The 23,002-nt window shown below is 45.4% G+C and overlaps 1 protein-coding gene across 1 annotated transcript in view; it reads right to left on the reverse strand.

Annotated features, from left to right (window-relative positions):
• The window catches only part of LOC129698931 (cyclic nucleotide-binding domain-containing protein 2-like), a 46,800-nt gene that overhangs the window by 10,026 nt on the left and 13,772 nt on the right, over window positions 1-23,002 (reverse strand). The window contains exons 7-12 of the mRNA XM_055638412.1: window positions 18,253-18,409; window positions 17,356-17,507; window positions 14,518-14,647; window positions 13,984-14,098; window positions 8,077-8,344; window positions 5,088-5,235 (exon numbers count right to left, since the gene is read on the reverse strand). Coding sequence (XP_055494387.1) covers window positions 5,088-5,235; window positions 8,077-8,344; window positions 13,984-14,098; window positions 14,518-14,647; window positions 17,356-17,507; window positions 18,253-18,409 — 970 coding nt within the window. The remainder of the gene's footprint in view (window positions 1-5,087; window positions 5,236-8,076; window positions 8,345-13,983; window positions 14,099-14,517; window positions 14,648-17,355; window positions 17,508-18,252; window positions 18,410-23,002) is intronic.

Here is a 23,002-nt window from a genome sequence, read left to right on the forward strand (position 1 = left end):
CGGTGCCTTGAGCCTTCCAAGAAGGCCCCCAAACAGTAGTCTGGATATAGAGTGCAAGTTGAATCAGGAGTTAAAATTGGCATGTCGTAAAGGTAATGCTACAATTATTATGGGAGATTTCAAAATGAAAGTAGACTGGGAAAATCAGGTTGGTACTGGACCCCAAGAAAGGGAGTTTGTGGAGTGCCTCTGTGATGTATTCTTAGAGCAGCTTGTATTGAAGCCTACCAGGGAGAAGGCAATTCTGGATTTAATGTTGTGTAATGAACCGGAGTTGATAAAGGAACTGAGGTTAAGGAGCCATTAGGAGGTAGTGACCATAATATTGTCAAGTTTGATCTACAATTGGAGAGGGAGAATGGTAAATTGGATGTATCGGTGTTACAGTTGAATAAAGGGGATTATGGAGCCATGAGGGAGGAGCTGGCCAAAGTTGACTGGAAAGATATGCTAGCAGGAATGACAATGGAACAACAATGGCAGGCAGGGCCAGCCTTAAGCCAAATGGACCAATTGCTCCCAATTGGGCCCCACGCTAGAGTAATCTACTCTCGGCTCGGGTAGATCTATCCCAGATGGAGCGGGGAGAGAGGGGTGGAGAGAGTAGAGGGTTGGAGGGGAAAAAAGGGGTAGACGGGGAGGGGGGCGTGAGGGGGAATGGAGAAGTGGGAGAGGGAGAGGTGGTTCCCTCACGGTCCCAGGACAGCGCTCCCTCCCCTCCAGTCACCGTGCTTCATGCACACAGCCCCGGCTCCACCCCTCTCTCACCTGGGAAGACACGGTGAACAATACAGGGAGGGCAAGGCCGGGGGTTGGAGCAACGTTTACAAGCCTCGGCCTCAGCTCACACCCGTCCGCACGGTCCTCGGCATCTGCTCCCGCCGCCGGCCCTTTCCCTCCCTTCTCTCCTTCCCTTCCCTCCCTCCCTCCCTTCTCTCCTTCCCTCCCTCCTTCCTAACTCTCTTTTCCCTTCTCTCCTTCCCTCCCTCCCTTCTTTCGCTCATTCTTTCCCTCCGTTCTTTCTCTACTTCCCTCCCTCCTCTCCTTCCTCCCTTCTCTCCCACACACACACACACACATAACGCACAGACAACTAACACACACACATCACGCACAGACAACACACACAAACAACTAACATGCATACACACACATAACTAAATTAGGATGGGGTAGAAGCCCAAAGTGTAGGATGTGGCTGAAGCCCAAAATTTCATGCCTGGACTGGTTTTTCGCCAATGGTTATTGATTTTCCAGGATCTAGTTAATTAAATACTTTTATTTTCATTTCACAGTCACTAAAACAAGTGGTATTGGAACTATGTACTTTTCATAGGTGATCTACACATTTTGTTTGTTACTTGTAGGCTTACATGTCTGCAATTATATATAAAAATGTAGCTTAGATCTGTTTGGTCCATTAAGTCGCAGGCACTTTTTAAGTGCACATTTTGATTACTTTCCAATCTACCATAGAGATATAAAGTCTATAATAGACTTTATTTATATTTCTACGATTCTACAGACCTTGGCTGGGAACCTGGGGTTCACCAAAATTATTCCTAATTGGGCCCCGCACCTCCTAAGGCAGGTATTTGTGGGAATAATACAAAAGGTGCAGGATCAGTTCATTCCAAAGAGGAAGAAAGGTTCCAAGGGGAGTAAGGGGCGACCGCGGCTGACAAGGGACAGTATAAAAATAAAAGAGAAGTACAACGTAGCACAGATGAGCGGGAAGTAAGAGGTTTAGGTAACTTTGAAAGAGCAACAGAAGATAATACGGGGAGAAAAGTTGAGGTACGAAGGTGAGCTAGCCAAGAATATAAAGGAGGATAGTAAAAGCTTCTTTAGGTATGTGAAGAGGAAACAAATAGTTAGCACCAAAGTTGGACCCTTGAAGACTGAAAAAGGTGAACTTATTATCGGTAACAAGGAAATGGCAGATGAGTTGAAGAGGTACTTTTGATCCATCTTCACTAAGGAGGACACAAACAATCTTCCTGATGTACTAGTGGCCAGAGGATCTGGGGTGACGGAGGAACTGAAGGAAATCCACATTAGGCAGGAAATGATGCAGGGTGGACTGATGGGACTGAAGGCTGATAAATCCCCAGGGCCTGATGATCTGCATCCCAGTGTACTTAAGGAAGTGGCTCGAGAAATCGTGGACACATTGGTGATAATTTTCCAATGTTCTATAGATTCATGATCAGTTCCTGTGAATTGGAGGGAAGCTAATGTTATCCCACTTTTTAAGAAAGAAAACAGGGCATTATGGACCAGTTAGCCTGATATCGGTGGTGGGGAAGATGCTGGAATCAATTATAAAAGGTGAAATAACGGCACAATTGGATAGCAGTAACAGGATCAGTCCGATTCAGAATGGAATTACAAAGGGGAAATCATGCTTGACTAATCTTCTGGAATGTTTTGAGGATGTAACTAGGAAAATGGACAAGGGAGAGCCAGTGGATGTAGTGTACCTGGACTTTCAGAAAGCATTTGATAAAGTCCCACAGAGGAGATTAGTGGGTAAAATTAGGGCACATGTTATTGGGGGAGAGTTCTGACATGGATAGAAAATTGGTTGGCAGACAGGAAACAAAGAGTAAGGATTAATGGGTCCTTTTCAGAATGGCAGGCAGTGACTAGTGGGGACCGCAGCTATTTACAATATACATCAATGATTTAGATGAAGGGATTCAAAGTAACTTGCAAATTTGCAAATGACACAAAGCTGAGGTGCAGTGTGAACTATGAGGAGGATGCTATGAGAATGCAGGGAGACTTGGACAGGTTGGGTAGTGAAGAAAGCGAATGGCATGTTGGCCTACATAACAAGAGGAGTTGAGTATAGGGTGATTTCACCAAAGGTCAAATGAGCGTAGATCCCCCCTCACGTGACCGAAAATTTTAACTGGAGGACATCTCTCAGTTTGGTACATGTAAGTGAATGGGGAAACACGCACTTTCCCACCCGTTAAAAACATGGAAAACGGCCGATTTTTGAGCTGAAATTTTCTGTGCTAGTCGGGGTGACCGTGAAGCACAGCAACCTAAATTTTCAGGCAAAAAAAAGATAGAAAGTGAGGTAATTACAAGAGGGAACTGAAGGTAGAAAGCGGCGGAAGTGAACAGCTGACAATTGCCGTGGTGATTTTAAGATCCAAAATATCGGGAATTATCGCGTTTGCTCGCTGAATTTCATCAAAAGTAAGTTAATAATGCCTTACTTTTGATGAAATTCAGCGAGCAAACGCGATAATTCCCGATATTTTGGATCTTAAAATCACCACGGCAATTGTCAGCTGTTCACTTCCGCCGCTTTCTACCTTCAGTTCCCTCTTGTAATTACCTCACTTTCTATCTTTTTTTTTGCCTGAAAATTTAGGTCGCTGTGCTTCACGGTCACCCCGACTAGCACAGAAAATTTCAGCTCAAATATCGGCCGTTTTCCATGTTTTTAACGGGTGGGAAAGTGCGTGTTTCCCCATTCACTTACATGTACCAAACTGAGAGATGTCCTCCAGTTAAAATTTTCGGTCACGTGAGGGGGGATCTACGCTCATTTGACCTTTGGTGAAATCACCCTATAGGAGCAAAGAGGTCCTTCTGTAGTTGTATAGGGGGGCCCTAGTGAGACCACACCTGGAGTATCGTGTGCAGTTTTGGTCCCCTAATTTGAGGAAGGACATTCTTGCTATTGAGGGTGTGCAGCGTAGGTTTAAAAGGTAAATTCCTCAGAGGCCGGTTTCTCCGGATACTTTCAAGAGAGAGCTAGCTAGGGCTCTTAAAGATAGTGGAGTCAGGGGATATGGAGAAAAGGCAGGAATGGGGTACTGATTGGGGATGATCAGCCATGATCACATTGAATGGCGGTGCTGGCTCGAAGGGGCGAATGGCCTACACCTGCACCTATTATCTATTGAAAGTCCCTGCCCTTCTCCTCTCAGGCACATTCCAACCATCCTCTGGGTTATAGAGTAATCGAGCACAGAAACAGGCCCTTCCTCCTAACTTGTTCATGCCGCCGTTTTAGAACTGAGCTAGATCTATTTGCCTGCATTTGTCCCTTTTCCCAACAAATCTTTACTATCCATGTCTAAATGTCTTTTAAAAGTCCCCATCGATTCTGGCTTTGCAGCTTTCCCTAGCAGAGTGCAGGAAGGAGATAGTGAGCACGACAATAACCTTTCCATCAACGTCAGTAAAACAAAGGAACTGGTTGTCCCTTATCTGTATAACAGTGTTTGTGGAGATGGTAGAGAGCTTCAATTTCTCAGGTGTATGTAAGTATCATCAACAATTTGTCAAGATTCAACCGCATTAACGCTATGTCAAGAAAGCATAGCAACACCTCTATTCTCTCAGAAGGCTAAGGAAATTCGACATGTCTCCAAAGATTCATTCTACAGATGCACCATAGAAAGCATCCCACAAGGATGCAGCACAGTTTAGTTTGGCAACAGCTCTGTCGAAAACTGCAAGAAACTGCAGAGAGTTGTGAACGCAGTCGCATCAATCACACAAACCAGCCTCCTCCAATCAACTACATCTACACTGCCTCAGAAAAACAATCAACATATTTAAAACCCACAACTCGTTATTCTCTGTTCTCCACACTCCCATCAGGCAGGGGATACTAAAGCTTGAATGCATGTTCCAACAAATCTATGAAAATATTTATTTTGATTTCTTGCTGTTAGACTCTTGAACAGACCTCTCATCAGCTGAGGATGAGCCTGCCTTATTGAAGTCCTTGCACTCTCTCTTATCTGCACTTTCTCTGTACCAATAATAGTATACTGCATTGTTTCTTTCTCTTTTACACTACCTGATGCAATCATGTACGGCATGATCTGCCTGGATAGCACGCCACTTTATCTCGGTACAAGTGGTAATAAAAAATCAATACCAAATAGGTGGTTGATGTTCGGCATGGACTCTGTGTGCCAAATGGCCTGTTTCTGCGCTGCATCTCACAGTGACTTCAATAAATAGCAAGGGAATAGTCAGCAGTGTGATTTTTTAATCCATCAGAGATCTTAGGGCACTTTCAAAATGGAAGCACCACAGAAAATACTTACAAAAACCTCTCCTGGTAGAATTGAATCGATCTGCATGAAGACGGCGACAGCCAGGGCTTTGGTAATCTGTGCGCGACTGCTGGCGGAATGTTGCTTTGGCCGTTTACCTGAAGCCAAGGAATAGTCATCGGAGGCTACACTGGTAGTACTGTGGACATATGGATAGCAGTAACAGGTTCGGTCCAATTCAGAATGGATTTACAAAGGGGAAATTATGCTTGAATCATGCTTGACTAATCTTCTGGGATTTTTTGAGGATGTAACTAGGAAAATGGACAAATGGAGAGCCAGTGGATGTAGTGTACCTGGACTTTCAGTCGCGATTAACAGACCCCTTTCAGAATGGCAGTCAGTGGCTAGTGGGGTGCTGCAAGGCTCGGTGCTGGGACCGCAGCTATTTAAAATATACATTGATTTAGATGAAGGGATTAAAAGAAACATTAGCAAATTTGCAGATGACACAAAGCTGGGTGGCAGTGTAAACTGTGAGAAGGATGCTATGAGGATGCAAGGTGACTTGGACAGGTTGGGTGAGTGGGAAGGTGCATGGCAAATGCAGTTTAATGTGGATAAATGTGAGGTTATCCACTTTGGTGGCAAAAACAGGAAGGCAGATTATTTTCTGAATGGTGTCATGTTGGGAAAAGGAGAAGTACAATGAGATCTGGGGGGTCCTTGTTCATCAGTCACTGAAAGTAAGCATGCAGGTACAGCAAGTGAAGAAAGCTGAGTTCACACAGAGAGTGGTGAATCTCTGCAACTCTCTGCCACAGAGGGTAGTCGAGGCCAGTTCATTGGCTATATTTAAGAGGGAGTTAGATGTGGCCCTTGTGGCTAAGGGGATCAGAGGATATGGAGAGAAGGCAGGTACGGGATACCATATAACCATATAACCATATAACTCAGTTGGATGATCAGCCATGATCATATTGAATGGCGGTGCAGGCTCGAAGGGCCCAATGGCCTACTCCTGCACCTAATTTCTATGTTTCTATGTTCTATGTAAAGCGAATGGCATGTTCCCGATGTTTGGGGACTCCAGAACCAGGGGCCACAGTTTAACAATAAGGGGTAAGCCATTTAGAACGGAGATGAGGAAAAACTTTTTCACACAGAGGGTTGTGAATCTGTGGAATTCTCTGCCACAGAAGGCAGTGGAGGCCAATTCTCTGGGTGCTTTCAAGAGAGAGTTAGATAGCTCTTAAAGATAGCAAAGTCAGGGGATATGGGGAGAAGGCAGGAACGGGGTACTGATTGTGGATGATCAGCCATGTTCACAGTGAATGGCAGGTGCTGGTTCGAAGGGCCGAATGGCCTACTCCTGTCTATTGAAACATTTCATGGGAATGTGAACACTTTGGTCTGTAGGGTGCCTCACAGGCACTTCTCCACAATCACATAGAACCAACAAGTGATAACTATTCAGCCCTCTGTTATTTCTTTGTTTAGAAATAATTAATATACAGGTGCATGATAGCTAAGGCTACCTACCCCATAAACCCATTATTTGGGGGCTATTCTGTAGGTTAATTCCATTTCCCTGAATTTGCTCCATTCCCTTCAGAATCCTTCTTTTTTTAAAAAACGAATGATCTCAAGTCTGTAAAATGTAATTGTTCTGGTATTCTCAGCTTTATTAAAGGAGCGAGCTCCAGATCTATCGGTTACACTTCATTTGAAATAGTTGAGCTCTTTTTACGATTTTGACTGCTTCACAACAGAAGCAGCTGTATCAGCCTTAGCTGGCGCTAAAATGGTCTGACACGGGGCCAAGTGGGCTGTGAATGTTAAACCAAGGTTTGATTGTTCAGGGCATGGAAGATCTCACGCACAACAACAGAGGAAATATCACTGGAGTCCTTGTCAATTGGCCGCACAGTGGTACAGCCGCTGTCTCAACAGCACCACAGTTTAATCCTGATCTCTGTGCTGTCCTTGTGTGGAGTTTGCACATTCACCCAACGAGAAACCATCTTGGTTCCCCAGGGTGATCTGGTTTCTTCCCACACTCCAAAGACATGCAGGTTAGGTTAAGTAATCAATGTAAAAATGTCCCTAATGTGTAGCTGAATCTGCGGGGAATGGGAAATTTTGGAGATTAAAATGGGTTAGAGTAGAATCAATGGAAGTGGATAGTTGTTGATTGTCACAGACTCGGTGGGTGGGTAGAAGAGCCTGTTTTTGAGCTGTTCTTGACTATAAAGTGCACTCTCTCCACCCAAACCTTCTCCAAACCTAAAACCCTCCAAGATCACTCTGCGCCCCTATTCAGGCCTCTTAATCAAGCCAGGTTTCCTGTTCTTTATCGTGTGCAGTTCTAATGAATGTGAAGGATGCAAAGACTTTGGAGAAGGTGCAGAAGAGGTTTGCCAATGATGCCTAGATTGGAGTGCATTAGCTACAGAGAGAGGTTTGACTAACTTGGATTGTTATATCTGTAGCATCGGAGGCTGAGGGGAGACCAAATAGTATATAGAAGTATGAGATGCATAGATATAGTAGCTAGTCTTCCCCAGGGTAGAAATACTAAATACTAGGTGAGAGGGGGAAAGATTAAAAGAGACTAGACCAGGTGCGGACTCGTTGGGCCCCGTCCCCCAAGGTAAGATTCCACCACTGACCCATAGCCCCCAACTGCGCAGGCGCGGCTGTCGGGTTCCCGTTGTGAAACTAGAGATCCCCGTTGTGTCGCGAGTCACGGCAACCCTCCCCCAACTGCACCTCGCCATCCCTCTTCCTACCCCTATCCTCCTCCATCCCCCCTCTTCCCCAGCACTCCCTCCCACTCCTCTTCACCTTCCCTCTTCTTTCCCCTCTCCTCCTCCCTCCCCCACTCCCTCCCTCACCTCTCCCTCCTTTCCCCTACCCTCAGTCACTACCTCCTTCCATAACCCCTCTCCCCTCCCTACACCTTTCAGCTCTTTATATAAATATGGCATTTGCATAAATGCGATGCTGTATATGGCAGAATATACATACGTAAATGTACCTGCCCGTTTTTTGCATTTTCCACGCGTCTGATATTATGTTCAGATACTGCTGTGAATCGGCAGGGCTTGGTAGTATAGTCATAGAGCTAAGACGAGAAATGTCAAGATCTCCCTTGTTCACGCTTGGACGGTACCGGGTAAAAGACTCAGACGTATTCAATTTCTTCCCTTTCAATTTTGACATTCCAGTCGTGAATTTCTGTTGCTGATACAGTGAAGCTCTTCGACTTGTCAAGTTCAGCAAACTTTTGTCGACTTTAAAAGTACCTATCATTGAAAACAATGAAATACACCGTGAAACAGGCAAGGAAATCATTACTCATAGACTAGGTTGGTCTCAAACGTTGAACAAATTCAGCCAATCCCTTTGACAACTTTCTGAGTGTGTCAACACTATCCAGTTGCAGTCAGCCATCGTCAATGTCATCATCATCAGTGTAGAGGCATAGAGACATACAGCATAGAAACAGGCCATTTGTCTCACCACGTCCATGCCAACCTATCCACATTAATGCCATCTACCAGCACTTGGCGCATGTCCGTCAATCCCGAGATGACTCAAGTGCCCATTTAACATTAATTAAATGTTGTCGGGGACTTTGTCTCCGCCTCTTTCTCAGGTACTCTCTACTCTCTGGTGATGGGCAGTGGTGATGTTTTCTTCTGAGTTTCTGGGAAGATAGGATATGGAGGAGACCAACGGGTCCTTTGAGCCTGTTTGACTGTGATCACAATGTAACCGTTCCTCAGCTCAGTGAAACCTCTTTGCTCCCAGTATTTGCAATAACATCATCTAACAAAACTCCAGCAATCTTGATTCTTCAAAATGTCAGCAGAGGCCAGCTATTTCTAGGTTACCCCTACACTTTGGGGTCAGAGATAGTGACCTCCCCATCATCAAAGGAGTATGTGCTCCCTTAAACAGTCAGTCAATGTCATCGAAAGATGTGATTGAGCTAGAGATAATATTGTGAATATGCAGGGGTTTGGGTACTTAGGAAATGGCAAGTGGGTGTCTGTGAGAATAGTAAGATTAAACGAGAACTTACCAGTTTGAAGTTTGATCTTTATTTTATGAGGAGTTACGATGAGGGATTACGTGAAGACCCCGCCAGCACGCATGCACGACATTCTTCAAAGCAGCAGTGTGGAATCACAGAAAACACGGTAATTGAAATAAACATAGTAAAGATAAGGAGAACTAAGATACCAGTTGACCTTTATAATTGAGGGTGGGAACGGAGGGCAAGTAATCCCTCATCGTAACTCCTCATAAAATAAAGATCAAACTTCAAACTGGTAAGCTTGTTTAATCTTACTATTTTACTTCGGAGTCACGTGAGTGACTACGTGAAGATTTTAAAGCTCTGTGATTTCAAACCATGTAACAGTCCATGCTTCACTCACTGCCGAAGTCATCCAAGGGAGGAAGTATATTATCGTAATTAAACACGAATCTGTTTTATAAAACAATAACAATATTTATTTAAAATAAAACAAAGAAATAACGCTCCCCCGTGCTTAAATTATATATTTGCAGAATCTAAAATCCTCTCTGCAAATAATACAGGTTTAACAATCGGCTTATGTAGAACGTTTGGAAAGTTCTTTCCGTGGACCACCCTGCTGTTGCCAGGATATGGTCCAATGGCACGTCCATATTCTTAGCCGCCGATGTAGATCCTGCCCTGGTGGAGTGAGATGTGTAAATGTCAGTATCCACCCCAGCAGCTCCCAATATCTGTCTGAGCCATCTCGAGATGGTTTGTACCAACACCCGACCATGTGGCTTTTTGTAGCTGACCCATAGTGCCTTTTCTCTCCCTTGGGGTTCTTTGGTTGTGTTGAGGTATTGTAGCAGATGTGTCATGACACATAAACGGTGGGTGCTCCCGGAATTCCATAATTAGTCCTGAAGTTCTTGGTCTGCTCTGTTTTAACAGCTCCCAGATAGTAAAAGTAACTTGTGTAGGCCAGTCGGGTACTACCAAAATACCTGAAGCAGAGTCCATCTGTATTTTGCATAGTACCCGACTGATGAGGCAGAAGGGGGGAAAGGCATAGTAAAATAGTTTTCCCCAGCTCAGCGAGAATGCGTCCATCGCTGCTGCCTCAGGGTCTGGTTCCCAAGCGACATATGTTGATACCTGGTGATTCAGTCGGGATGCAAAGAGATCGATATCTGGTGTTCCATATTGCTTTGTAATTTCAGCAAATACTTTGGGGTTTAACATCCATTCGGTGTTATCATTGAATTTGCGTGACCTGGTGTCTGCCACTGGTAGGTAAGTTGCTGATAGCCAAATATGTCTGTCGACCCACCATTGCCAGATTGTGTTGACCAGATTATCGCATGATATCGATTTTATCCCGCCCATGTGATTAATGTAGGCCACCACTGTGGTATTGTCAATTTGTAAGCGGACATGCAAATGGTGCATAGTTGAACAGTAAGCTTTTAACCGATAAAACACACCCAACATTTCCAAATAGTTTATACCCAGTGTCTGTAGGAGTGATGATTCTTGAGTATTCCATCTACCACCCATACTAGATATAGTGTTAGTTGCTCCCCAGCCTTGAGCACTAGCATCCGTTTATATCGTGAATGTTGGATTATTGATAACGATGGGGCTGGAACTATGCCAAATGTTCACTTTCCACCATTGTAATTCTGATATTGCTTTAGCTGGTAATTTCATGGTTCGGTCAAAATGACCTGCATGTTGTTTTAGCGCTTGCACCTTTGCTCTTTGTAAGTTTTGGTAATGGAAAGGTCCAAGCTGGGTAGCTGGAAATGCTGCTACTAATTTCCCAATTACTCTTGCCACTTGTCGAATGGTTGGTTGATTGGTAATCATTAATTTGTTGCAGGCTTGTGCCAATTCTGCTGGGGGTTTTTTTGGCAACGTTACATACATGTGGACTGAGTTAATTGTGAATCCCAGATAGTCCATAGTTGTGGATGGCGTCAACTTAGATTTATCTGGATGTATGACAAATCCAGAGTTTCAAATAAATGTTTAGTAGCTAATACTGCTGATTTAGCTAATTCCAGGGTTTTGCCTACTATCAAAATATCATCAAGATATGCCATGCAAATATGTTTGTGTTTTCTTAGTATTGCCAGGGCTGGTTTTAATATCTTGGTAAATAGTCTAGGGGCTGATGTTAGATCATTAGGCAACGATTTGTACTGCCATAGTTGCCCCATCCAGTTAAACATTAGGTATCTACGATGAGCCTTATGAATGGGTACTGAATAGTATACATCTTTTAAATCGATGCATGCCATGAAGTGTCCTTTGGAAATCAATTGTTTGGCAGTAACAAATGTTTCCATTTTGAAATGTATATATTTGATAAAAGTATTCAATGTCGTTAAGTCAATGTTGATGCGACATCCACTATCGTTTTGGGATTTAGTAAAGATATTTGATACGAATTCCAAAGGGTCATGTTCCGATTTTTCTATGATTCCCTTTGTGTGTTGTCTCACCAGTTCTGTCTGTCCCTCGCATTTTTCTTTTTGTGAGAGGGTAAACTCCCTGTGGGGTGCATGCTGAACTGGTGGCATACTTTTTTGAATAAATTCAATTTTGTATCCTTGAATACTTTGTAGTATATAATTGTCGAGAGTGATAGTCCTCCATGCTTCCAAAAACAGGTGTAACCTCCCTTAGTAAAGGCTCTGCACCTTTTATGTTCTGGAAGGAACCAGACCCACCTACCTCCATTGTTACCAGTAGAATATTCATTTCCTGGGCTTCCGGCTCTTCATCTGTCGAGGTGGTGCTGGTGCATCTTCCATGGGGTCCGCTCTGGGCCCTGTCCTAAAAAAGACTTCCGGGGATGATATGCGGGACCTATGCTTTCACCAGTACCATGTTGTAGACGCCTACTGGTAGATGCGTAGGGGTGCTGCTGTCTGGATTGCATGGTCCTGCTCGTTCTGGATCCTGCCCTCATGAGTCCAAGTGCTTTGGACTCCTCGTCCAGATCTTTTACCTGCTTTGGTAGATCTTTGCCAAATAACAGGATTTGTGGTTGTGAGGTTGGCGTTTTGCACAGCCCTGCAAATTTAGGGTTGAGGGCAGGTCTTATGGCTTCTTTCCGAAGGTTATTGATCTCATACTGTGTGTTACACAGCAGAGCCAGGGTGTCTTGTTGGTTATTGGTCATATCGATACCGCCCAGGGAACAAGCGTATGAGGTTATAGCTGACGTCAGGAGCTTCAGTATTTTTTGTTGTTTTAGTTCTTGGGTTCGGATACCCAGCCCAATGTACCCCCAGATTTGGCTATTGACAGCTGGTACATTGAGCGATATACAGTTTTCTGGAGGCGTGTATAGATCCATCGCCTCATTGACTACCTGTTCTTGGAGTGGATTAAAGGACAGGTAGTCAATGCTAGCCGCCAGTTTGGGCTGTAACGGCTGTCCCGCTTGCGGTGTTACGGCGTAGCAGTTTACCACTCCCAGCGCTCTTCCTGTTCCTGCACCCCCAGCATACTACTGTGATCTTCAGCCAATGATCCCTGTTCTTGACCAGCCCACCCCTGGTAGCCAACGCTCCCCTCTGCTGAGGGAGATGCGATGGCCAGTGCTGGGTATTGCACTGTGGCGGGTGTGCTTGCAATCCCTTGGCGGGCTTGCCCCATCTCCCGGAGCAAGTCCCGCTGGAGCATTTGCTCCATTAGCCGCTCCATGCGGGCCAAACGGTTACCTCTGCCGCTCTCGAGCGGTGAGTCTACCGTGCCGGACTCATCGGAGTAAACCGGCCGGACCAACTTCTGATTAGCCTTGCCTCCAGCCCGCTGCAGTTGTTCGAGCTGTGCAGCTAACGGCGCTGGGCTCAGCTGTACAGAAATTTTGTCGGTGACTGTGGACCGCAGCGAGTGCGGTCCAGGTGCTGCCGGTCGCTCCCCACTGGTGGGACCCTCCTGGGCCGTCGCAGTCGGACGGGGTACGACCTTCTTCATTTGTCTTCCCTTGTTCATATTTTCTATAACGATAAATCACAACACGGGTTTTTCAAATACGACCTCAGAGTAAGTTTTTACTTACCTGGAGGTCCCGTTTTAAACTCTTTTGCGGGAGAGCCCGTCGCTGTTGCACTGCGTGAGACGCTATGTTGTGCATGCGTGCTGGCGGGGTCTTCACGTAGTCACTCACGTGACTCCGAAGTAAAATGGGCTGATGACATCACTTTGCAAGCTGCTGGACCTGGCTCCACTAAGTCTGGAACTTTGCAGAAGTTTCAGGAAGCTTCTACACCTGTGACCCACTGGTTGCCCTGAAGTCTGGGCTTTTGCAGAAGCTCCAGAACACTGACGCTTAATGCATGCTTGTGATTGGTCCAGAAGGGTGGCCTGCACCTGGAAGTTTCTTATTGTCCTAAAGATGTTTCTACTTTGTTGCTATGCATGAAGATGTTTGCAGGTACTGTTATATGATTGGGCGAAGGAGTTGTCAGTCCATGTATCTTCTCTCCGGTATCGGTAGGGGTTGCCCTCCCCCTGTATTTCCGCGCCGTTAGTTATAGGGGTATAAAAGGATGATCTTTCAGTTGGGGCTTGCCGGTTGTCTTCTCTTCTGTTTACACGAGGCTGGTGAGGTCTCGAGTGAGTGGATCCGAGTCCGGCCCCCACGGTACCGTTTACAAATAAAGAAAAATTTGGATTCCAGTGTTTGTTTCAGTGATTGACTGAACCAAACTAAGGGGATAGAAGACAGATGCTGAAAAGTTGCACAAGTGGGACAGGCCCTTTACTCAGCAGGTCTGGCAACAGTCCTCTACTGCAGGGTTGCTGCCTGACCCGCTGAGTTACTCCAGCATTTTGTGTCTATTTTAAGGGTCATTCACAGATCAGCCCTCCAAGCAGCCAACCATCCCCAGTGCTCACTGATCGACTCTTTTTCTTGGTCAATGTTTTTGATGAAGGGCAGCTCCTGGGCAATCAGCGTGTGGTAGGAATGACAGCGAGCGAGATTCACCAGTCGCAGTATCACAAAGCGACCCTGCAAATGAAGGGAGATAATCAGCGAGGAGTACTGGACGTGGGTACCATGAACCCACAAATAATAACAAAAGCAAAAATAAATTCTGAAAAACGGACAGAATATCCAATTGTGAATGAAAGAAAATATTCAAAATCACCCTGGGAGCTCCACATATAAACCCTGACTTCACTCCACCATTTTCCCCATTCATCACAGTGAGGAATGTGGAGGAGTCACTGTGGTGGATGTTTATGTTAAAATGTGTTTTGTGTCTTCCGTTGCATTTTATTTGTACGACTGACTTGGCAAATGAAATTCCTCGTATTCTGCAAAATATACTTGGCTTATCAAGTATTATTGTGATTGTGATTGATTGTGATTGAAGTGCCCGACTAAGTCTTAGAATCGATGAGCTTGGCTCTTACTGAAGGATTCACCTTGGTGACGAAAATCAAGTTGTCTATATTGTGTGGAATGACCTGGCCATAGAGGAACTCTTCGGTTGTGGAGTAGTCAGATAGGATCTCGATGGAACTGTCAGGCAATGACTGTAGAAGGTTGAGTGATCTGAAAGAACAAATAAAGCTACATTTATATTAAAATAATTTGTTTTAAATACACTGACAGGATATTCAGGAGAGAACCACCTATAACGATCAGCCAAGTGATATCCCCAATCTGGATTTGTATCAACTACTCCTGCATCTCAGAGCAATGTAGCCCATGATACCTTAGAGTCATACAGTCAAACAGCATGAAAACAGGCCCTTCAGCCCAACTCCTCCATGCCAATCAAGATGCCCCATCTAAGCAAGTCCCATTAATCCACATTTGGCCAATATCCCTCAAAACCTTTCCTATCCATGTTCCTGGCCAAATCTCTCTTAAATGTAGTTATTGTACATACCTCAACCATTTCCTCTGGCAGCTCATTCCATATAGCAAGGGTTGTACTAGGGTCAAAGTTTATAGCTCCCTAAAAGTGGCAACACATTGGAAAATAAGCCATATAGTAAGCTTGCCTTCATTGAGTACAAGAGTCAGGAAGTCATGATGCAGCTTTATACCACTGTTGTTAGGTCGCATTTGGAGTATTGCATGCAGTTCTGTTCACCCCAAACAGGATGGATGTGGGGCTTTGGAAAGGGTGCAGAGAAGGTTTCCCAGAATGATGACTGGATTAAGGGGTATTAGCCACAGGGTGAGGTTGGACAAACTTGGGGAATAGTTTTCTCTGGAGCACCGGTGGTTGAAGGGTGACCTGATAGAGGGATATAAAATTATGAGAGGCATAGGTATGGTGGACATTCAGAATCTTATTCCAAGGAGAGAAATATCAAATACTAGAGGGCACAGCTTAAGGTGAGAGGAGCAAAATTTAAAGGAGATGTGCGGGCAAGATTATTATACAGAGGATGGTGAGTGCATGGAATGTCCTGGCTGGGATGGTGGGGGGGGGGAATCAGATATGAGGCTTTGAAGAGAATTTTGGATAAGCACATGGATATGCAGGGAAAGGAGGAATACGGATTATGCGCAGGTAAATAAGAGTTGGTCTTGGCATTATGTTCGGCACAGACATTGTGGACCAAAGTGTCTGTTCCTGTGCTGTATTCTTCTACGTTTAATGTTCTATGTTCTATATTCACCAGCTGGCTGTAAAGGTTGCCCTTCATGTTCCTATTAAATCTATCCCCTCTCACCTTAAACCTATATCCTTTAGTTGTTGATTCCCATAACCTGTTCCCTTTATGATTTTATACTCTATATGATCACCCCTCAGCCTCTAGTACTCAGAGGAATAAAGACCTTGCACTCCAAAACTCTTCATTGAACCATGGCCCTCAAGTCATGGCACCAACATAAGTACTTTCAGCACCTTTTCCAACTTAACAGCTCAATGGCAGGTGTCCAAAATTGAATGTGATACTCCAAGTATAGCCTCACCAAAGCCTTGCATAACTGGAAGATAACATTCCAATTTCAATACAATTTCATGAATGATGAAGAACAACATGTCAAAAGCCTTCTTCACCACTCGATCTATCTGTGATTCTACCTTGTTGGGGATATTTCAATGTTTCTGATGTTCCTCTCCCCCACACACTCACCTGTGCAACTTGTTTTCTTCTCCCTTTGATCACCTTTCCAATCCCTTCCCAACTGGTTCACCCATCACCTACCAGCTTCTGCCCCACCCTTCTCTCATACTGCTATACACCAGCCATCTTTCCCCTATACACCAGACAATAAAGTATAATTCATTCATCCATCCATCCCTCCATCCATCTATCCATTCTTTCCTCTCAGTCCCGATAGAGGATCGTGACCCAAATATTGACCTACCGTTTCTCCACGGATGTTGAGTTCCGCCAACATTCTGCATCTTGGTATAATATTCTTATGTTCCCCACTCCACTCTACCACCTACTTCCACGCTACCCTTCACCCCTCTGCTGATTTCCAGAAACCGATGTCCTTTGCTTCCAATGTTCCAGCCATTGGGAATATTTCCTCTTATTTATACCTTAATTTCATTTGGTTCATCAACTGCGTAGAGAGGTGTAGGGTGACACAGTGGCACAGCAGTAGAGTTGCTGACTTACAGTGTCAGAGACCAGGGTTCGATCCTGACTGCTATCTGTACAGAGTTTGTACGTTCTCCCTGTGACTGCGTGGGTTTTCCACGGGTGGTCCGGTTTCCTCCCACACACTCAAGATGTACAGGCTTGTAGGTTAATTGGCTTCTGTAAATTGTAAATTGTCCCTAGTATGGAGGATAGTGCTAGTGTATGGGATGATTGCTAGTCAGTGTGGACAGTGTTTCCACCCTGTATCTCTAAGAAAAGGTACAGCGAGGAAACAGGCCCTTCCATCCACTGACTCCGTGTCAACCATCAAGCACTTATTACACCTATATTAATCTCTTTTTATTCTTCCTGCATTCACATCAACTCCCCCCACTCACCTACACAAAAGGGGCAAATTACAGCAGCCAACATGAGAGAAAACCCAGGCACCAGGGGGGAAACCAGGCATAGGATGAATGTGCAAACTCCACACAGACTGTGACGGAGGTCAGGATTGAACCCAGGTCACCGGTACTGTGAGGCAAAGGCTCTCGATATTCGTGCATCGAATTATCTTTTTTATCTCATTTACGAACCACCTTAGAATAGCCCACACCACTCGGAAAACACGTTGCATTTGTCTATAGGTTTTGGAAAATCAGTAAAATAAGACAACTCACCATAAAACTGGAGGAGTGACAGTACCTGAAAAAAACAAAGCGATGGTGTGCTTCATCCACTAACACCTCGTCAAGTTTATTTGCAAAGAAATCCTCTCTGTCAACAACCAGCAGCTCAGTGTCCTCCACGCAAACTGCAGTGAAGTTCCTTCGCAGCCGCTTCAGCACGGGAATCTCCTGCAATAGAAACCAATGGATTTCATGGGGAGCCTGCACCTGAAGCACATGGGATGATTCATATCATGTCAGCAATGTCAGCCACTGGAGGTCACTCAGTGAGGTTCACCTTTCCGTGCCTAGTGAACTCTCATTTAGGATTGCACTTTCAGTAAACTCCTGCATGTGGAGACTTTGGAGAGGGTGCAGAGGAGGTTTGGATAAGCTGGGATTGTTTTCTCTGGAATATCATAGGTTCACAGGAGACGATATATGTATCTAGATTTATGAGAGGCATTGATTGGGTAGACAGTCAGAACCAATTTCCTAGGGTGAAAATGGCCGACCCAAGAGAGCATAGCTCTATGGTGAGCGGGGGAAAGTTTTTTTGGAGATGTGTTGTCAAGTATTTTTACAGAGTGGTGGGGGTCTGAAACACATTGCCAGGAGTGGTGGTGGAGGCAGATATGGCATTTAAAAGGCTTTTGCATAGGAACATAGCAGTGCAAGGAATAGAGGGATATGGATCATGTAGAGGCAGATGAGATCAGCTTAGCTTGGCATTGTGTTCGCATAAACATTGAGAGCCAAGGGACCTGTTCCTGTGCTGTCCCATGTTCTATGCTCCTCAGTCACCGTTCCCAGGATTACAACCCCAATGAATTCCAAATTTCAGTCAAATTCTCCCGTTCTCCCTAATGTACAGGGGCCGCACACCCAGTGAATTCCCCATCTCCGCATGAACACACACACTGGGAATACTCACTCCAAACCTGGCACCTTTCCGCAAGTCAGCTTGCTGTTCCTCTTTAAAAGCACTGCTCCCATCTAGGTCTGTGGAGAAGCTGACACCTCCAGAGTATATGAAGTAGAAACTGTGTGCTGGATCACCCTTCCTTATTATCACCCTCCTCCTCCTGAACCTGGAAATGTACCACAAAAGTCGTCAATATCAAGCCAACATTTTTTCTTCCTTGCTCTCCCTGTAATCCTTCATTCTCTTCCCCTCTTCATGCCACTGGGACCATTCCCCAAGATCATTTGTGCACAGTAACCACCACGCTAATGCAGATGCTTTGAGCAAAAGCCACAATGCCTATTGAGCATTATCTATAGCAGCGTTCTAAGTCAGGGTCTACAGTGTCAGAGAGACAAGAGCCTGACTGCGACTTCAGAGGAGAGAAGAGGAATTTTACAGCGTAGAACTGTCGGAGCAGGAAGCGTGGCCAGCAATTGTGGAGCAATTCAAATGGGGGATAAGAACACAGTTGTCCATCTCAGGAGCAAACCTCAGAACTCAAATTAATTTTGTTCTCCATTCCAACACTATCCTCATCATGTAGCAATCCAGTGACTGAGTATTATAAGCTTGATTAGTCCTGTGTAGGTTCCACAGCTATCTAGTCGACACCTCATCCCACCCCTTTCTCGCAGATTCTCAGTCTCTGCCACATCTGCTCTCAAGATGAAGCTTTCCAATCCAGGACATCTTGGATGTCCTCTTAATTCAGAAAACATGGATTCCCCCATCCGCAATTGTGGATGGAGCCATCACCCGTGTTACCTCAAATTCCCGCAGTTTTACTTTAACCGCTCACCCCACTTCTCATACAGAATAGGGATAGAGTTCCTCATCCTCGCCTTTCTCCCAACCCCCCCCCCCACAGCTTCCTCATCCTACGCATCATTCTCTGACATTTCTATCCATTTCAACGCGATACCACCTCGACACTTCTTCCCCAGCTCAACTCTCAGAGACCACTAGTTCCATGACTCCCTGATTTGCACATCTCTCCCCACCCACTCCTCCCCTCCCCGGGAAGTTTCCCTAGCAACTACTGAAGATGCAGCAGTTGTACCTACAATTCTTCCCTCATCTCGATCCAGGGATCCCAACTTCCCTTCCAGGTGTGACAGAGGTCACTCCTCCAACCTCTTCTAATGCATTCAGTGTTCCCGATGCAGCCTCACCTACATTGGTGGGACCAAGCAGCGACCAGGTGAACATTTTTGCCGAACAATGCTCTCTATCCACCAGGACCAGCTGGAGCTCTCAGTTGCAAACCACTTCAATACGCTTTCCATCTACATACATACCAGCAGGCGGCAGCACAGTGGCACCGCGATAGAGTTGCTGCTTCACAGAGCCAGAGATCTGGGTTCGATCCAGAGCTCGAGTTCTGTCCATGTGATGTTTGCACGTTTTCCCTGTGACCACATGGATTTTCTTTGGGTTTTCCAGTTTTTTCCCACATCCCAAAGATGTGCAGATTTGGAGGATAATTGGCTTTAGTAAAATTGTTCCTAGTGTGCAGGATAGTGTAATGTACAGGGTGATCGCTGGTCAACACAGACTCAGTCAGTCGAAGGACCTGTTTCGGCTCTGAATCCCTAAAGTCTAAAGTCAACCAGTCTGTCTTCAGCCCCCTTCACTGTCACAGTGAGACCTCATGCGAACTGAAAGAACACCTTCTCATATTTTGCTTGGATAGTCTCCAGTCTGACTGCAAGAGACCTACATTTGTTTTAACTAATCTCTTTCTTTTCACATATCTATAAAAACCTTTGCAGTCAGTTTTTATGTTCCCTGCCAGTTTTCTTTCATAATCTATTTTTCCTTTCCTAATTAAGTCCTTTGTCCTCCTCTGCTGGTCTTTGAATTTCTCCCAGTCCTCCGGTATGCTGCTTTTTCTGGCTAATTTGTACGCATCATCCTTCGCTTTGATACTATCCCTGATTTCCCTTGTTATCCATGGATGTACTACCTTCCCTGATTTATTCTTTTGCCAAACTGGTATGAACAATTTTTGTAGTTCATCCATGCAGCCTTTAAATGTCTTCCATTGCATATCCACCGTCAACCCTTTTAGAATTAATTGCCAGTCAATCTTGGCCAATTCACGTCTCATACCCTCAAAGTTACCTTTCTTTAAGTTCAGAACCATTGTTTCTGAATTAACAATGACACTCTCCTTCCTAATGAAGAACTCAACCATATTATGGTCACTCTTGCCCAAGGGGGCACGTACAACAAGATTGCTAACTAACCCTTCCTCATTACTCAATACCCAGTCTAAAATAGCCTGCTCTCTCGTTGGTTCCTCTACATGTTGATTTAGATAACTATCCCGCATACATTCCAAGAAATCCTCTTCCTCAGCACCCCTACCAATTTGATTCACCCAATCTATATGTAGATTGAAGTCACCCATTATAACTGTTTTGCCTTTGTCGCACGCATTTCTAATTTCCTGTTTGATACCATCTCCAACTTCACAACTACTGTTAGGTGGCCTGTACACAACACCCACCAGCGTTTTCTGCCCCTTAGTGTTTCGCAGCTCTACCCATACCGATTCCACATCCTCCAAACTAATGTCCTTCCTTTCCATTGCATGAATCCCCTCTCTAATCAGTAACGCTACCCCACCTCCTTTTCCTTTCTCTCTATCCCTCCTGAATATTGAATATCCCTGGATGTTCAGCTCCCAGCCTTGGTCACCCTGGAGCCATGTCTCCGTGATCCCAACTATATCATAGTCATTAATAGCTATCTGCACATTCAACTCATCCACCTTATTACGAATGCTCCTTGCATTGAGACACAAAGCTTTCACGCTTGTTTTTACAACACTCTTACCCCTTATACAATTATGTTGAAAAGTGGCCCTTTTTGATTTTTGCCCTGGTTTTGTCTGCCTGCCACTTTTACTTTTCACCTTGCTACCTATTTCTTCTACCCTCATTTTACACCCCTCGGTCTCTACGCTCACACATTTAAGAAACCCTTTCCCTTTAACTCCATCCTCCACTATCCCATTCGACACCCCACCCCCCTTATTCAGTTTAAAGCCACCCGTGTAGCAGTGGCAAACCTGCCTGCCAGAATGCTGGTCCCACACCTGTTAAGATGCAATCCGTCCCTTTTGTACAGTTCCCCCTTACCCCAAAACAGATCCCAGTGATCTAAGAATCTAAATCCCTGCCCCGTGCACCAGTTCCTCAGCCACACGTTCAGGTCCCGTATCTCCCTGTTCCTGCTCTCGCCAGCACGGGGAACTGGAAGCAAACCGGAGATAACAACCCTGGAGGTCCTGCTTTTCAACATTTTTCCGAGCTCTCTAAAGTCACGCTGCAGAATATTCATCCCCTTTTTTCCGACATCGTTTGTGCCGACATGCACTACCACTTCCGGATGTTCACCTTCGCCCTTGAGGATTTTCTACACTCTGTCCGTGACATCCTGGATCCTGGCACCGGGAAGGCAGCACACCATCCTCGCATCCCGTCTGTTTCCGCAGAAACCCCTGTCTGTACCTCTCACGATGGAGTCTCCCACTACAATGGCCTTGCCTGCCTTAGGCCTTTTTGGTTTTGGCTCAACAGCCCTATTCGCATCGCAGGCCAGTCCGCCGCTCACGTCTTCTGTCCCAACAGCTTCTAAGCGGATGAACCTGTTTACAAGAGGTACACCACCCGGGGACGTTGGCATTCCATGCTTCCCTCCCTTTCTCACTGTCTCCCACCTTCTCTCTTCCAGTACCTTAGGTTAACAATCGTACTGTAGGACTTGTCGAGGAACGACTCCGTTTCTCGTACGAACCGGAGGTCATCCACTTGCTTCTCCAGTTCCCCAACACGGCTCTTCAGGAGCTCTACCTGGATGCACTTTTCGCATTTGTAGCAGCCAGAGGCACCAGCGGTGTCCTTGACCTCCCACATACTGCAAGCATCGCACTGAATCAGCTTGCCTGACATCTCCTTCTTTTGTCTCTACCTCTCAAGCGTATTGCGTGGTCTCCTCTCCTCAGCCTCCTCGCCAAAGACTCACACTTTTCTCACAGGGCACTTCCCTCACTAGGCCGCTCGCTAAGAGCTGTCCTGCTTAAATTGACTGATAAATTGCCTGATTTACCAATTTACAAAGCAAATTCCTCAGTTTTCAACTGTTTTCACCCCTCTGACTCACTTCTCTCCTCCCACTTGGGCTAGAGCCAATCAGTCGTATCTCTTGGTAATCTGCTGCTGCTGTTGTTCCTCACAAATCTACAGCAGTTCTGAACAAAGACTGTCCGTCCTTGGCCTTTAACTGTTTTCACCCCTCTCCTCCCACTTGGGCTAGAGCCAATCAGTCTCCAGCCTTAGTTACTAACTCCACCTTATCTCCCCTGCCTGACACATTTGCCAATCAAGATTTAGAGCCATTCATTATTTACTTTACAGTTGTAAAATCATTGAAACCTGCCGGTCAAAGGTCTCTTGGGATTGCTCTCCAGATCACCTGGAGCACACTTGATTAAATTCAAATTGAATCTTCCCACTAAATTGATCTACGATTAGTAGGAAGTACCTGCAGATACCGAAGATAGACACAAAGTGCTGGAGTAACTAGGATGGTCAGGGCAGCAGCTCTGGGGAAAAATAATGGGTGAGACGTTTTGGGTCGTAACCCTTCTTCAGACTGAAAGTGGAGGGAAGGGAAAAGGGGAGGGGGAAGAGGGAGGGGGAGGAGGAGG

Source organism: Leucoraja erinacea, chromosome 7, assembly GCF_028641065.1.
Source record: "Leucoraja erinacea ecotype New England chromosome 7, Leri_hhj_1, whole genome shotgun sequence".
NCBI lineage: Eukaryota > Metazoa > Chordata > Chondrichthyes > Rajiformes > Rajidae > Leucoraja > Leucoraja erinaceus.